The following is a 17,643-nucleotide window of genomic DNA, read 5'->3' as shown; positions in this document are numbered from 1 at the left end:
TATTACATTCTTACGATTATTTTTTTTTGTCACTTGCGTTATGCACGTGCAATTTTACTAGTACTTATAAGGAAAAAAAAAATCATTTGACTAAGGGAGATTAAAAGATTTATATACAATCTATACTGTATATCAACAAAAGACCTCATTTTGGTTTGTGTGTCAAATTTTAAAAAATTTCAAATATACCCTTTGCACTGTGAAAAATCAGAAGAAACCCTCTAATTTGCATAAAAACACTTTAATACTCAGAAAAACCAACATAAATATTTTGACCTTTGCAAAACTTAGTGAAACATCTTCATATTTTTTGTTATGCACATACAGTTGGCATATTCTGACCCCTGCAAAACTTAGCGAAAACATCTTCATATTTTTTGTCTGCACAGATAGTATGCATCCTTTAATAGAACAGACACAATTTTCTTGCTAGATAAAAATTTGAATTGATACCCTAACTACCCATCCACACCCAAAATCCCATCCAACAACAAATTGCATCAACGGGCCCCACTTAATTATTATTATTATCAAGACCATACCTTCATGAATCCAATATAACTTCATGAAACAAGATAGCAAGTGTTTTTCCTTCGTGGTGGGAATTTGAGAGCACCGTTCACAACACAGACACACAAGCAAGTCTATCACCGTCTCCTGCCCCAGATAACTTGTTCGATAAAATGACAAAATCAAAAATAAAAGTTTTCTTTTTTACATATATAATCCCAAATCTATCATGTTTGCAAATTTACTTTTCCTAATATAGATATAGATATAGATATAGATATATTTACTAATTTAGCAACCATCTCCTCTGTAAATATGGGGACATAATAATGACATTAGAAATTAAGGGCATATGATTCGTGGAAATTAGTAAATTTCTAAAAGATAGGGGTCAGATTTGCAAATGCAGTGGGTTTGAGGGTAAATATCTGTTTTTCCTCATTATTTATTATTGGCTCTCTGTACCTCTTCCTCTCACTCCATGGAAGCCCAAGGCAGTGACATCAGAACACCGGGCGGTGACCTCACCGCCTCGCCTTCCCGCGAGGTGGTGCTTATCTCCGCCGGCGCCAGCCACTCTGTCGCTCTCCTCTGTAAGAATAATCACCCTTTCTTGATTCTTTTTTATGTGAATTTTGTTTTGAAAGCAACCCCAGCTCTTTATTTTGTTAGTAGGTGAGTTTTGTGGTGTTGGTTTTGTTTCTATCTTGTATAATTTTTCTGGGTTCTTGAGATTACACATAGGCTTGTTCGATTTCAAGGCGAAAATTCGCCACATAGAGCATGCATGAGTTTCTAAATGTGGTTAATTGAAGTTTGAACCTGTGGGTTAGCTGACATTGATGATTACTAGTGATTATAATTTCACTATATTGTTTAAATGTGCTTGTCTATTTTCACACAGGATTTCTGATATTATTATTTAATTCCTTAACATTCAAGTGATCCAAGGTGCAACTGTCATCAGTGAAAAGGAAAACTCGAGGACGATTTCTTCACCTGCACATTCACAGTTGTTTAAGCTTTATTAAGTTATATACTTATTGTTTACTACCTTATGTTTGGTTTTAGTCCCTCGATTCTCTGGCTTTTTCGATTAAGAGGGCTGAATATTTATTTGCTAAAATCTGTTTTTCTAGTTAGATTGTACTTTGTGCAGGTATATGATTGTTTTCTCATACGATTCTAAACTGTTAAATTATGAAGAAGAACGATATATTGGAAGAAAGAGGAAAAATTCCTCTGTATTTCATATTGTGATCGAGAGATACGAATAGTTTTTTATAGGGTACATGGCAGCCTAATTATGGAAGGATAAATACAATAACAATATATTATACCATAGTTGCGCATGCTTAATAAATAAAAGGTAGCCAATCTAACTCTTATTATGACTTCCTCCTTCCAATAATAACTAACAAATTTTGCACATTTGTAATGCCTTGATGGTCACTGTGATTTTTGTTTACAGATGATGGAATTAAATGCGCTTAGCTATTTGGGCACAATATTTCTAAGATATCCTTTAATTCTTTAATATTGAAGTGATCCAAGATGCAAAGGTCATAAAGGAAAGAAAATTGTTTAAGTTGTCATTGTGCACATTACTCAGTTGTTTAAGATTTATCTAGTTGTTATTTATTGTTTGCTGCCTTGTGCTCATTTTTGCTGTCGATTCTTCCTTACACTTGAATAAGAAGGCTGAATAGCTGTTTTGTGAAAGACGTTTCTCTAATTAGGCTTCGTTCGCACTTGTACATGAGTCACTTGCTTTTGGGATTCTCTACACGAATGACTATCAACATTTAGAAAAAAGACCAATTTAAGTATTTTTGTGCTCTTTCTTCTTTTTATGGGAAAAATTACTAGTAACTACCAGTGTACCACTGCCATTTCTACGGGTATTTTCATCTGGGTCGTCTGAAGAAAATCCACTAAATTTAATCTGAACTATTCCAATCTTTCTAGCACGGTGTATGGTTTTGGAGGTTTAACTACTCCAATGTCCTCATTCTATTCAATTTAGTGTACATTATTGCTTGGGATGAACATAATATTATGTTTGTATATGCATACTTAATTCTGAGATGCAAGAATTCATTATGGTTTATAATTTCATTTCTTGATGTCTTCATGCAAATCCTCTTCTGGCACTGCCATATATATGACATCCAAAAAAATAAAATAAAATAAAAACTCTCTGCGCATACTTATGACAACTGGTAATTCTGTTTTCTCTTGGGCACGGGGTGAGGATGCCGGATGGACAATTAGGTAATGGTGATGGAGGGTCTAACTATTCCATAACTCCTCTTTCTATTCCATTTACTGTGCATTGTTGCTTAGCACTGAACATCAAGCTATGTTTTATATACATACTTAGTTCTGATATGCAAGTTCAGTGACACATAACAACAGAGAATTCTTTCTACATTTATAATTACATTTTCTTGACGTCTTCAGGCAAATTCACTCCTAGCACTGCCATTACATATAATATCAAAAAGGAAAAAACTTAATATTCTACACATGTCTATGGTAGCTGGAAATTCTGTTTGTTCTTGGGGACGAGGTGAGGATGGACAACTAGGTCATGGTGATGCTGAAGATCGACTTCAACCGACACTTGTCACTGCATTGGATGGCCAGAAGGTTGAATCAGTTACTTGTGGGGCAGATCATTCAACCGCCTTTTCTGAATCTGAGTTCCAAGTATACAGTTGGGGTTGGTATGTTCTACTTAGATACCGGTCTAGTCATCAAGTTATTCCTCCTCTTTCTTTTCTCCGACAATTCAATTAAATGCAAATTATGTAAGTATTTGATTGTCCTAGGGGTTATTTGCACTTAAATCCCCCAAAGCTTACACCAAATTTAACTTTGATTTCCTAAAGTTTTTTTCTCCCAAAAAATTCGCTAAAGCTTGAAAAAATAAACCCCTGTCAAGTTGTTTGAGGGAAATGAAGTTAAATGTTTTTTGAAATTTGGGGTATTTTGTGGGCCAAAATTGGTGTATCAAAGTTAAAAAAGGTGGAAACTGTGGGGTATTTAAGTGCAAATAACTGTTGTCTTAGTGCTAAATTCACAAGTTTATTGCATTCTGCCCTTCAACCTGAGAAGACACATTTGCAAACACACTACATTTAGTAGCTGTATAGTGTTGATCTGGTCAAGTTGAGGTGGAATGTTATACATCTGAATAGACTACTTGTTGTTTTAAATATCATTGATATAGCTGATATATCAGTCGATATATCCTTTTATAAGGCTTGCCACGATGGTCTCAATATCTTTACAGCTTTTGAGCATTTTGAGCGATATATACCTGATATGGCCGATATATCAACTGATATGTTGGTTGATAAGTCTTATATGGTTTGTCAAGAAATAATATAGTTTTTAGCAAAAAAATCCCTTCCCTATGAAGTTTTAAAGCAAATTCTAGTAGGTTCTTTTTCCTAAGTAAGTTTTTACAATTGGTTAGTGATCCTAAACATATGTTATTGACATTCTTGTATGCTTCGATTTCATTAAGTATGTTTTGATTATATTTTAGGACATTATACTATTTATGCACAACATCCGATTTAATTAAGTATTTTTGATTACATTTTAGGAAATTATATTATATATGCACAACATCCAATATGACACTCCTATATTTACTACATGTCTCTGATATTTTCCCGGTATCTGCAATCTGATATGAGTTTTTGCCATCTGATATTACCCCGATATCTGATATTTAAAATCTTGACTGCTAGACCATGAGATAATACAACAATGAAATCAAGAATAACAGATAATATTTCTGTTTAGACCACCCTTCTGTTTTCTCAGATATGTGGTAGACATCGCCGTCTTGTTGTGCCAAGTACACAGGTGCATACTTCTCAATAAAAAAAAATTCGAACGAAATATGTACTGCTATATGTTTTGTATGTTGTATATTTTGTAAATTTGTAATATTCGCTCAGATGATGAAGTGCCAGCAAGGTTAGCTGATTTTCACTGCTCTAGAACAAGTGTAAAGTGTTAAATTATACTTAGATCTTCACCTAAAATTGTTAGAATCAATTATTTATAACATCATCTGGTTATGGAGGGATGCATAAGCTTTTTTCTGCCAATTTTGGAAACTAGCTGTTTTTTTGGTTTGTAAAAGATGCATCTATACTTTGCAGGGGTGATTTTGGAAGACTGGGACATGGTAGCTCTAGTGATGTATTTACGCCACAGCCGATCATAGCATTACAAGGTATTAAAATTAAACAAATTGCTTGTGGGGATAGCCACTGTTTGGCAATAACCATAAATGGAGAGGTGCATAGGTCAGTACCGCACTTGAAGATGATTTATATTATCATTTGTTATTGCTGCATCTTTATAGGTTTCCTGGAAATTTTATAGTCTAATGTTTTTCTTATTTCTATTTTTTCCCCCTTGTAGTTGGGGAAGGAATCAAAATGGGCAACTTGGTCTTGGTAATACCGAAGATTCTCTTTTACCACAAACGATACAGGCTTTCCAGGTATATATACTGTTTCTCATTCACGAGCCACCGTAAATTCTCTATATTTTGATGCTATAAGCATCATCTCACATTTTTTTTTCTAATGCGAGAGAAGTTTGCTTTTTTTTTTCCTTGTGTGTAAAGCACACCCATATTTATTTAATTATACATCAATTTTCCACCTATATATATTCATATAAAGTATGCACGTGCATGAAATTCATAATTGAACTTTAATTTTTCAAACTTCAAAATGAGATCAAGTTATATGAGAATATGCAGGGGTTGTATCCTGCTATACACATTTCTCTATACTCTCAATTAATTACAAAGAGTATTTCTATGAACATGTTGATGGTTCTATTGAAATGCAATTTGACCTCTAACTTCTCAGTGATTTATTATTATTGATGATCATTCTTCTGTAATTTGTAGGGTATTCCTGTAAAAATGGTTGCTGCTGGTGCAGAGCATACTGCTGCAGTCACAGAGGATGGTGATCTTTATGGATGGGGGTGGGGCCGATATGGGAATCTGGGTTTAGGTGATCGAGACGACCGCTTGATCCCAGAAAGGGTGTCTGCAAACGATGTAAATTTACTGCTCTTAAAGTTTTAACATATTCTGTAAAATACCATTCATGCTAATACACATATTTGAGTACGTAATCGTTTACCGCATCTGAAACTAATACATCAACATCGTATATTGTACTTGTACATTAGCACTAACGAAAAGCTGCAGATGCAAATCTTTTATATTGGATGTTTTATTTTGCTCAATTTTTAACTCCAGCCATCTTAACAAGTGAGAAAGTAAAATATTTGTTAATCAATTAAAAAGTTTATTGTTTCTGTTTCATTCTTGATTTTCACTCAACATCTTCACTCCAAGAATAATTATTTTTAAGTACATGGCGCAATTCTCTTGGAAACACTGTATCAGTTTTTTCATTTTAATGTCTAAAAGGCTTAAGTGGCACCAAGACTTGCAAATAACCACGCTGTACAAGTTATACTGATTTCTCTAAGTTGCTCATTATTGTTATAGATTTACAAGTTTAAGAACTGAACACTCTCTTTACAAAGCAACTATATCGTCTTGCGAAGTTCATCCTCTTGATTTTTCACCATCGAGCTTATGATTATCGGTAATTAACGTGAGACATTTATCCATGATGTGCGTTCAAAAAATGAGTTTCTTCACTTAAATGGAATTTTAAGTCTCGTAGAATAATGGTGGCAATGAAGAAAGATGTGGTATATGTTGTGCGCAGCGGAAATTTCGGCAGAGTTTCTGGTGCACAATAAGAGAGAAAGATCAATAAGAATTCCCGTCTCACTAAGGAAACAAGAATCTGAAGCGAATATCTCAACAAAGTGAGATATCGACTCTTCCTCTCATCAGTTCTAGGACTGACCTGTCGAGGGATCCTAATAAACTATTACAATTGTCACAAACACAAAACAAACGATTTTACGTGGTTCGGCAAATTGCCTACATCCACGGGGAAAGGAGGAGGGAGATGTACTATTAGAAGGAGAGATACAACTAGGGTTTACAATCTTTCAATCTAAACCCTCACACAAACTCTCAGATCACTCACACAAAATCTCTCTCAAAAGGGGATGCACAAAACCCTAACACAAAAGCCGATGCAATTTTCTTCACCAAACACAGCCGCCAAGCATCGATTTTCCCCTTTGCCTGCGCACTGCCAAAAGAAAAAAAAAATCAGCCGACTTTGCACGCCCCTGCCTTCACTTGCACTACGTCCAAATCAGCCGCCTGCAATTCTTTTGCCCCCTCACTTCGCACACCATCGAAAAATACCCTAGCATGGGTATTTATAGCAGCTTCATAATTGTAATCGTGTGGGCCATCACACGCAGCAGAAACGAACCGCTGTTTCACACGGAAAGAAGCCGCTCTCCGCACGTGGTGGCCCCCACGATCTTCACAATTCTCCACCTCGGTGAAGTTTTTCCAAAACTGAGTCGACACCAATCAAACCAAATGTCTCACTTGTTACGTCCAGTACGAAGTGAAATAATTCACGACAACGGACTCAATCCACAACAAGTCGAGAACCCAAATGAGAATGTGAACACTCTCCAAATATCGGTATCAACTCACCAAATCGATCTCACCCCCATCAAAATCCAAACCGACTGCATCGTAAAGACTGCTTATGTATCCTCTTGCCCAAGGAGTCAAGCCGAACGTAGTTCACCCAAATGACCGCGAACGATCTCAATCAACTAGAAGAGTTCGTAACCCTTCTCCAATATCAACTCTGCGCCTGATAGAAATCCAAATGGCCCCAAAGAGTAACGAATCAAATACCTCCACCTGAGGTGAACCAATGGCCATATCCAAACTACATCTATCAGCTGCACCCGAATCAAAACCCAACTCATCATCTGCATCTAAATTCAAATGATCCCTAAGCTGTGTCACCTCAGCTGGAATCTCAAACAATATAGTATGATCTGGAGTAATCTTCACCCAATGTGGAGTAGCATCCCTCTTCACCCGCTGCGATACATCTAAGGTCTGTTCAAAAATCTCCACCTGCTGAGAGTCAAATAGCTTCCTCATTGAAGCCTCAACTAAGTGACACTACCAGACCAAACACCTAATTGAGTTTTACCTCCTATCACAACAGTTGACAACTCTTTAGTAAGATGGCTCGAATATGTCGAAGCCTCAGTCCAGAAACTCTTCTGCAGACCATTGCTTGACAACAAACACCGATCCTCCTCCAGCAAAGCACGATTTTCCAAATTTGCCACCCTATCTAGTTTCCCTAAGATTTCCTTTCCAACGAAGTATCTCGAATTCCCGTGAGCTCGGCTCCAATACAGAAACAAGTCCATCTTGTACCTCCCATCAAAATCAGAATGAAGTACCTTCACCTTTCTGTCCATCTTACACTTCTTCAAACTGTTAGAGACTACTAGGACTTTATCCATAGGGGATTTGGTTGCAACCCAAACACGTCTAGAATAGCCACCAACAAATGTGACGCGGGGTTCGACCCTGGCGTTTTGATGTTGTAACGCGGGTTCGACCTTGGCGTTTTGATGTTGTAACGCGGGGTTCGACCCTGGCGTTTTGATGTTGTAACGCGGGTTCGCCCTTGGCGTTTTTGATGTTGTAACGCGGGTTCGACCTTGGCGTTTTGATGTTGTAACGCGGGGCTCGACCCTGGCGTTTTGATGTTGTAACGCGGGTTTCGACCCTGGCGTTTTGACATTGTAACGCGGGGTTCGACCCTGGCGTTTTGATGTTGTAACGCGGGTTCGCCCTTGGCGTTTTTGATGTTGTAACGCGGGTTCGACCTTGGCGTTTTGATGTTGTAACGCGGGGCTCGACCCTGGCGTTTTGATGTTGTAACGCGGGTTCGACCTTGGCGTTTTGATGTTGAAACACGGGAAGGACCTCCGCGTCTTGCCTTGCAGAGATTATCATCAAGTAATCTCTTTTTGTCATAGCGTTGTAAAGATCATTGTCTTATAATCTTCGTCTTGGCTCCTTGAGAATATGAGAGTCGTCAGATTATAACTCCCGATGTTGATTGTGAAGGCTGTTGAACCTTTCTGTCAGAGTATTGCTAAAGACTGTCGTTTTGTAATCTTTGCTTTAACTCTTTGACATGTGAAAATCTTCGAATTGTAGCCTTCTGGAAGTCGTCAGATTGTAACTTCCATCATCGGTGTTTGATGGAGGATAAGCTATCTATTGTGATTTTTAGACAGCCTACAGAACCCCCTCCAAAGTTTTCGAAAGTTCGCGGTTGACTGGGACGAATTTTCGGAATACTTTGGATCTCAACTCTGATCTTGGAGGTGTTGATTCCTTGTCGTAAAGGAGTCGTTCTCTGCACTTGCTTTGAAGGCATCTTGGTTGAAGGGATTTGCCACGTAGGACCTTTGTGAAGGTATGCGTCATAATCCTGCTTCTGGAATGTTGGGGGTGGACCCTGCATTTTGAACTTAAGACGCGGGTGTGACCTCGACGTTCTGTTTAAAACTCGCTGGTCTAACCTCGACATTTTGTTTTCGCATCGCTGGTCTAACCTCGGCATTTTGACTTGAAACGCGGCTATGACTTTGGCGTTATCGTCGTTGCATCGCGGGTCTGACCTCGGCGTTATCGTTTTTGCGACGCTGGTCTGACCTTGACGTTTCGATGTGAGACGCAGAGGTGACTTTCATGCGTTTTTGACTTGTCTTTGAGACTTGTCTTCAGCTTATTCGTTTCAAGTCTTGGCTCACGTTCATTAAGCTGGTGGGCCTGAAAACATGCATAGGATTTTTGGCAAGCCCTCAACCATCAACGGATTTGATAAGTCTTTACCGACTACCGTTTGAATCGGGCTAGCATGTGGATTGTCTAAGTCCGTTCCACATGTAACGTTGTGCTAAGAGAATGAACTCTCTTAGACTTGATGCTATGATTTTGAATACATAGACTTTGTCATTTTTACGGAAAAAGACTAACCGGCGACGCGTGTTAGGCGTAGGCTTATCACTGCTTAGGATTTGGGATAATGTTCCCCATGCGTGTAAAGCATGGATTTTGGCGTTATTAATAACGACCTGCTACGATGTTGAATACGTAGACTTTTGTCCTTTTTTTACGGTGAAAGACTAACCGGCAACGCGTGTTAGGCGTTGACTTATCCCTACTTAGGATTCGGGATAAAATTCCCCATGCATGCGAGGCATGGATTTTGGTGCTACGATGTTGAATACGTAGGCTTTGTCACTATTTCTTCCTGTGTTATATTTTTACTTGAAACACTGAAAGAAAATTATAAACGCCAGAGGTGTAGTATTAACTTGGCATGAATTTTCACTAAGAGTGAAATTCAGAAATTTTCTTTGTTATCACTAGGATAATTCCAGAAAATCTTTAATCCGCTGGGGATTTTATAATAAAAACTTGCTATTCTTGTTGAAAAAGAATTAACAAGTTCATTTGGGGGGTTTGACTGTTAGAGGTGTGATGTTAACCTAACAGTATTTTATGGACCTATCGCTCTATTGAGGAGAGTCGATAAGTTGATTTTTGTCAGAGGTGTAGTGTTAACGTGACAGGATGTGTGTTGCGATTGGAGCAACTTTGTGGACTTATCATCCTATTGACGAGGATTGATAAGTGGATTGTTGTCAGAGGTATATTGTTAACGTGACAGGAATGTGTTGCGATTGGAGCAACTTTGTGGACTTATCATCCTATTGGAGAGGATTGATAAATGAATTTGTCAGAGGTTTAGTGTTAACGTGACAGGATGTGTGTTGCGATTGGAGCAACTTTGTGGACTTATCATCCTATTGGAGAGAATTGATAAATGAATTTGTCAGAGGTTTAGTGTTAACGTGACAAGATTTGTGTTGCGATTGGAGCAACTTTGGGGACTTATCATCCTATTGAAGAGGATTGATAAGTGGATTTGTCAGAGGTTTGATGTTAACGTGACATGAGGATGTTGCGATTGGAGCAACTTTGGGGACTTATCATCCTATTGACGAGGATTGATAAGTGGATTGTCAGAGGTTTGATGTTAACATGACAAATTAGGAGTGATGCAGGCTGCATTCATACCCTGTGGGGGTGATGATCGTCCGAAGTATAATGTTAACTTGACGATGTGAAAGGTTCGTTACTCTTAATCTAATGGATTCCAAGTAACCAACCCCCAGTCTTGATTAAGACTTAGCAGGGGAAGAAAAAAAGGCAGACAAGGCACATCGCCTAGTGAGGCACTATCCATGAAGTCAGAATAGAGGCACATCACCAGGTAGGCCATTATCAGATAAATTTGACTATCAGAGGTAACTGTTAACATGATAGTTTTTTGTGGACCTGCCATCCTGTTGAAGAGGATTGCAAGTTGATGGACTATCAGAGGTAACTGTTAACGTGATAGATTTATGGACCTGTCATCCTATTGAGAAGAGGATTGACAAGTTGATGGACTATCAGAGGTAAATGTTAACGTAATAGTTTTGTGGACCTGCCATCCTATTGAAGCGGATTGACAAGTTGATGGACGTGATAATTTTGGTAGATTTTGTGGTTGACAGAGGTATTCTATTAAACATAACAACTCAGAAAATTTATTACTCAGAATCCATTGAACTACAAATAAATCAACCCCCAGTCTTGAATAAGTGCATGGGGAAAAAAGGTAGACATGGCACGTCGCCTAGTGGGCCACAATCTGTAGTATCTTCCTCTTCTGACTGAGAAGATTGGGCTTGGTCCGATTGCTCAGGTTGATCCTGCCTACTTTGTTCTTCAGCTTTGATCCTGGCAATAATCTTTTGAGCCTGTTCGCCTTGAGAGATCAGTTGTCTCCAGGAACGGCATTCTGCAGCCTCTATTCGAGCTAAAATGTTGGTTTGCAGGTTGTGTCGACAGGTCTCTACTAAGGTAGACTGTGTCATACCTGACGAACACCGGAGAGCCATGGTTCGGAACCTTTTAACGAAGGCTTTGACGGATTCCCTCTTCTTCTGCTTAGTGGCGAGAAGGGTATGGATGGAGACTTCTGTATCCTCTTCAAAGAATCTTGATAGAAAGAGTCTCTCTAGATCTGTCCACTTTTGGATACACCCCGCAGGCAGTTTCCTGAACCATTCAAAGGCAACTCCCTTAAGGGTGCCAATGAACAATCGAGCCAGTATGGCATCGTTTGATATTACATTCCCAGCCTGTGACTTGAAATGATAAATATGTTGGTTCGGTGATCCCGTGCCGTCAAAAGTTTGTAGCGTCGGGACTTCAAATTTTAGAGGATAAGGGGTTGCATCCCATTCGGCAGGATAGGGCCTGGCAACTCCCTCGTCTTGGAGCTCGTTTTTGTTGGCCATGGCATTGAGGCGGGCTTCCAATTCTTCCATTTTGGCAGACTGAAGATTATATTCGTTCTCAGCCTCTCTTCCTTCATCAGAGAAAGATTCCAGGTTGTGGGCTTCTTGGTCAGAAGCCGTATCATCAACCACCTTTCCCTTCCCTTTGCTAGTGTGAGGTCGGGATGAAGACGCTTTTCCTCTCCGGGAAGATTCTTGCCTAAGCGGCGAATCTGTCTCCTGAGATTTGGCCTTGTCTGTGATGATTTGAGTCAACAGGGCCATGAGTTCATTGATGGCCTCCTGCTGAGATTTGAGCATGGCCTCTTGCTCATCAAGTCTCTTCGCGAGATCTTCATGGTTTCCCGTCATATAAGCGGAGCTCTCATGTTCAACAAAAGAGCTTGATGATTGGGACTCTGCAATGGCTGAGTGTTCATCATCGGAATTAATTCCTTTGGCTAAACTCCGATAGTTGACAGGGGGAATGGCTCCTGTTCGCGTCCGAGTGCGTTGGTAAATTCCTTCAAACTCGTTAGCGACTTCTCTGACGGTCGGTGAACGACTCGTCTCAGAGTCATCCGAACTAGGGCCTAAGGCTTTTCCTCTGCCGATCACATTGATAGTGACTCCAGGATACTCAGTCTCTAGGGACTTCCTCCTGTGCAAACGTCGTCGTTGGTTAGGCAAAGCAACGTTTGTTAATTGGTCAAGCACCAATTGTTTGGCTGCACATGAGTAGCATTGGCATCCCGAGAGGACCGTAGGAATCAGCCGTTCACATTGGAATGAACGAATGACTTGTTGCATCGGTCTTTCTCTCAATATGAACTCTCTCAAATCTGTGATAAAGATTCGAGGAGAATTACTCACTGATCGTGAGGTTTGAATTGGAACCCCCAGTCCATGATTGGACAGGACTGGCTCTTGGTGAACATGGATCTGGTTGAGAGGCCTTGAATCCATAAACTTCTTATATCCGCCCCTCAATCTAGTCGCGCTACGCAGAATATTCGGGGGTCTCGCTGCCCGATCAGCGAGCCGGGGGTCCAGGGGGCGGCGCGCCCCTGGCCAGGGGGTCCGGGGGGGATGGAATACCCCCCCGACGGGGTTCGGGGCAGCGCCCTGAAGCTCCACGGTATACACCAGGCGCGGTATTGGATTTGGAACTTGGGACGCGAGGGTCGCGTTTGACATTTGATACGCGAAGGTCGCGTTTGGCACTTGATACGCGAAGGTCGCGTTTGGCACTTGAGGTGCGAAGGTCACGTTTGGCACTTGAAACGCGAGGGTTGCGTCTGGCACTTGAAACGCGAGGGTCGCGTCTGGCATTTGAAACGCGAGGGTCGCATTTTGGTTTGGCGACATGAGGGTCGCGCTCTTTAGCGTCGACGCGAGGGTCGTGTTTTGACTGGGAAACGCGAAGTTGAAGTTCGCGTTCAACGAAGGCTTGAGGTCCGCGTTTTGGCTGTAAAACGCGCCATTGAGGGCCGCGTTCAGTCTGGTTCTCGCGAAGCTCATGTTTGGGCTCATAAACGCGAAGTTCAGGGTCGCGTTTAGGCTCACGAACGCGAAGCTCGCGTTGGTTGGAGGATCGACTTTTTCGGAGTTGTGCTCGTCGCTGAGACCTTCTTCTTCGACGAGCAGCGTTCTTCTTGGCCTGTTTCAAGGCTTTTGTAGGGGCATCATCGACGTTGATTGGATCTATCTCCATCGTAGGCCTTTTACCACCCATGACACGTCGTGTTGATGCGGGTGTGGAGTTTTCAACTCGTTGAACGAGTTTGGCAAAGGCAGAGCCCAGTCCTTCAGAGGAGGGGCTGTTTGATGAATTTTGGCCAAAGGAGAGGACTTTCTTCGGCACTCCAGCAACAGTTAGAGATTTATTCTCCTTGGAGACTTTGTGGATCTTGCTTGTATTTCTTTGATTCTGATTACAACTTGATTACAAAAGAGAGGAGAACGAAATTGGTTCTTCCTCTTTGTTTAAAACTGGGTTCTTCACGGTGGCGATGGAATGCCTCCTTCGAATGCTTGCGTCGAGTTTGCTCTCCGTTGACGATCCGATGTTTTGCTTCACTGGAACGATGTCTTCTCCTCACGATTTGACGTTGTGGAGAACTTGCGTGGCAAGTTTAAAACTCTTGATGAGTTGATAACTCTGATCGAGTTTGAACTCTTGAAAAAGAGTTGATTTGAACCGAAGATCGGTTGTAAGCCAAGGACAGAGGCTCCCTGTTGCTGAAGTTGAAGATGATCTTCGTTGGAAGATGATGTCGATCTCCTCAAAAGCCTGTCTCCAGTGGTCGATCCAAGCCAAGAAAATCGAACCCTGAACTCAGTTGAGTTTACCCGTATTTATAGGGAATTAAGGGGTGTAACCGCCCCCTTAATTCTCTCCATAATGGGGTTGAGAGGGGTGTAACCGCCCCCTTAATCCGCTCATAAGTGGGGCAAAAATCCCTCAGATCGTGGAGGAAAAACTGTTCCTGCAACCGTTCAGCTCGTGTTTGAACGAGTCAAATGCCCACGTTGGCGTTCAGGATCCTAACTCCACATTTTAGACTGGAGACGCGGAGTTGGGTACCCGCAGGGCGTAGAAAAACGCGAGGGTCGACCTTGGCGTTTTTGATGTTGTGACGCGGGGTTCGACCCTGGCGTTTTGATGTTGTAACGCGGGTTCGACCTTGGCGTTTTGATGTTGTAACGCGGGGTTCGACCCTGGCGTTTTGATGTTGTAACGCGGGTTCGACCTTGGCGTTTTGATGTTGAAACACGGGGAGGACCTCCGCGTCTTGCCTTGCAGAGATTATCACCAAGTAATCTCTTTTTGTCATAGCGTTGCAAAGATCATTGTCTTATAATCTTCGTCTTGGCTCCTTGAGAATATGAGAGTCGTCAGATTGTAACTCCCGATGTTGATTGTGAAGGCTGTTGAAGTAGAGCTCTCATCGGTTGTCGTGAAGGTCGTCAGATTGTAACCTTCAGCGATCTACGTGAAAGTCTTCAAATTGTAGTCTTCTGGAAGTCGTCAGATTGTAACTTCCATCATCAGTGTTTGATGGGGGATAAGCTATCTATTGTGATTTTTAGACAGCCTACACTCATCCAAGCCTCAACCGAAGTGACACTATCAGACCAAACACCTAATTGAGTTTTACCTTCTATCACAGCAGTTGACAACTCTTTAGTAAGATGGCTCAAATATATCGAAGCCTCAGTTTAGAAACTCTTCTGCAGATCATTGCTTGACAACAAACACCGATCCTCCTCCAGCAAGGCACGGTTCTCCAAATTTACCACCCTATTTCGTTGCCCCAAGATTTTCTTTCCAACGAAGTGTCTCAAAATACTGTGAGCTTGGCTCCAATACAAAAATAGGTCCATTTTGTACCTCCCACCAAAATTAGAATGAAGTACCTTCATCTTTTTGTCTATCATACACTTCTTCAATCTGTTGAAGACTACTAGGATTTTTTCCAATGGGGATTTGGTTGTAACCCAAACACGCCTAGAATAGCCACCAACAATAAAAACCAAACGTCTATTACCTCCTAATGATGCCTCATTAGTAGGCTCCCAAACATCCACGTGAACTCCTCTAGAACGACCCTTAGCACGGCGAATAGAGGTGCCAAACTTCACCTTGGTCTTTTTGCTCACATCAATATGTTCACTGGACTTCAAACTGCAGGTCTTCACACCCTCTTTCAATCTATACGAGAAATCAATACTAGAATGGTCAAGCCCCAAATGCCACAGTCTAGTCGGATCAATAGAAGTCGTCACTTCTCCACCTGTCACTATATCTCCAGTCAAGTAATACAGTACTTGTCATTCCTCCTGACGCCCTTTATCACAATCTGAGAGTCTTTCACAATCTTGAGAACCATGTCCTCAATTCGAACATTCAGATCCTCTCCAACCAAAGCTCCAATCGAGATCAAGTTCTTCATCAAGGAAGGAACATATCTCACGTCATATAACTCCCTAACAGTCCCGTCAAACATCTTGATGTGAATTCTTCCTATCCCAAGGATCTGGCATGCATGGTTATCAGCCATTTACATCACATCACTATCCAGCTTCTCAAAACTGGAGAACCATTCCCTTCTAGGGCACACATGATAGGTCGCATCACTATCCAATATCCATTCAGATTCCTCCGAATAGCTATCTGTAGGACTGATAGAAAGCGAATAAATAGAAGAGTCAGAAATATTACCATCCGATATAACAATGTTTGCTTCTGATGATGGTTGCTTTCCTTTTCCCTTCTGCTTATTGTTCATCCATTCGTCGAGTTTTGGGCAGTCTTTCTTCTAATGATCAGTCTTCTTGCACCAAACACACTGATCTTTTCTAATTGTAGGATGTCCTACTCTAGACTGTGACTTCCAATTCTTCCGGTTCGGATTGTTCCCTCTTGCGGTCAATGCCTCTGTTACCGGCTCAACTGAAGCCTCCTTATCCTTTTTTCGAAACTGATAGTTCACAAGTGCAGCAGTCACCTCACTATACGAAAGAAATGTCTTCCCATTAATCAGAGTAAGAACGAATGTCTCATATTTCTCGTCGGGCAAGGAACTTAATAATAGCAACGCCTTGTCCTCATCTTCAATCTTGACATCCACATTCGTCAAATCCGTAAGAAGGTTTGTGTAGGTGTTTATGTGATCACTAATTGAGGTTCCCTTCTTTAACTGGAAACAATAAAGTCTCCTCTTCAAATGCAAGTGGTTCTTAACACTCTTTGTCAGATACTTGTTTTCGAGAATCTCCTAAATCTTCTTTGCAGAAGTCTCATTCATCACATCATATTTTAGATCTTGAGTCAAACAAGACCTAATCACACCACACGTCGTTCGATTCATCTTCTTCCAAACATTCTCTTTAATATCATCTGGCTTGCCATCTAACTCCAATGTATCCTCCAAATTCTGCGCGTTTAGCGCATCCAAAACATCGCATCTCCATAATTCAAAGTTGTTTGTGCCAGTAAGCTTATCCACATCTATCTTCATAGAGTGGATATTCAAACTCTGAATGGTCTTCGCGCCAGAAGCACCATCCTCGACACCCGAAGCACCTTCTTTCACCAACATCTTTCTCAACGCACCAACAAACGAAGAATAGATCCAAAACTAAAAAGATAGAGTCTTTTACCAAAAGATCCAACCTTTATCACCAAACAAAGCCCTAGACGAGCTTTCAAATCAATTTACTCCTCCAAATAGCCCAAGCGTAGCCCGAGTTTTGATACCACTTGTTGCGCGCAGCGGAAATTTCGGCAGAGTTTCTAGTGCACAATAAAAAAGAAAGATCAATAAGAATTCCCGTCTCACCAAGGAAACAAGAAACTGAAGCGAATATCTCAAGAAAGTGAGATATCGGTTCTTCCTCTCATCAGTTTTAGGACTGACCTGTCAAGGGATCCTAATAAACTATTACAATTGTCACAAACATAAAACAAACGATTTTACGTGGTTCGGCAAATTGCCTACATCCACAGGGCAAGGAGGAGGGAGATGTACTATTAGAGGGAGAGATACAACTAGGGTTTACAATCTTTCAATCTAAACCCTCACACAAACTCTCAGATCCCTCACACAAAATCTCTCTCAAAAGGGGATGCACAAAACCCTAACACAAAAGCCGATGCAATTTTCTTCACCAAACACAGCCGCCAAGCATCGATTTTCCCCTTTGCCTGCGCACTGCCAAAAGAAAAAAAAATCTTCACCAAACACAGCCGCC

The 17,643-nt window shown here is 41.0% G+C and overlaps 1 protein-coding gene across 1 annotated transcript in view; it reads left to right on the top strand.

Moving 5' to 3' along the window:
• Window positions 956-17,643, top strand: part of LOC109838064 (ultraviolet-B receptor UVR8-like) — a 34,138-nt gene continuing 17,450 nt past the window's right edge. Inside the window, exons 1-5 of the mRNA XM_020406519.1 lie at window positions 956-1,103; window positions 3,053-3,239; window positions 4,695-4,841; window positions 4,960-5,041; window positions 5,459-5,614. Coding sequence (XP_020262108.1) covers window positions 992-1,103; window positions 3,053-3,239; window positions 4,695-4,841; window positions 4,960-5,041; window positions 5,459-5,614 — 684 coding nt within the window. The 5' untranslated portion in view covers window positions 956-991. The remainder of the gene's footprint in view (window positions 1,104-3,052; window positions 3,240-4,694; window positions 4,842-4,959; window positions 5,042-5,458; window positions 5,615-17,643) is intronic.

The sequence above is a fragment of the Asparagus officinalis genome, chromosome 4, assembly GCF_001876935.1.
Source record: "Asparagus officinalis chromosome 4, Aspof.V1, whole genome shotgun sequence".
NCBI classification, from domain to species: Eukaryota; Viridiplantae; Streptophyta; class Magnoliopsida; order Asparagales; family Asparagaceae; genus Asparagus; species Asparagus officinalis.
Note: the sequence above shows the minus strand (reverse complement) of the source record. Positions and strands in the feature narration are given on the sequence as shown.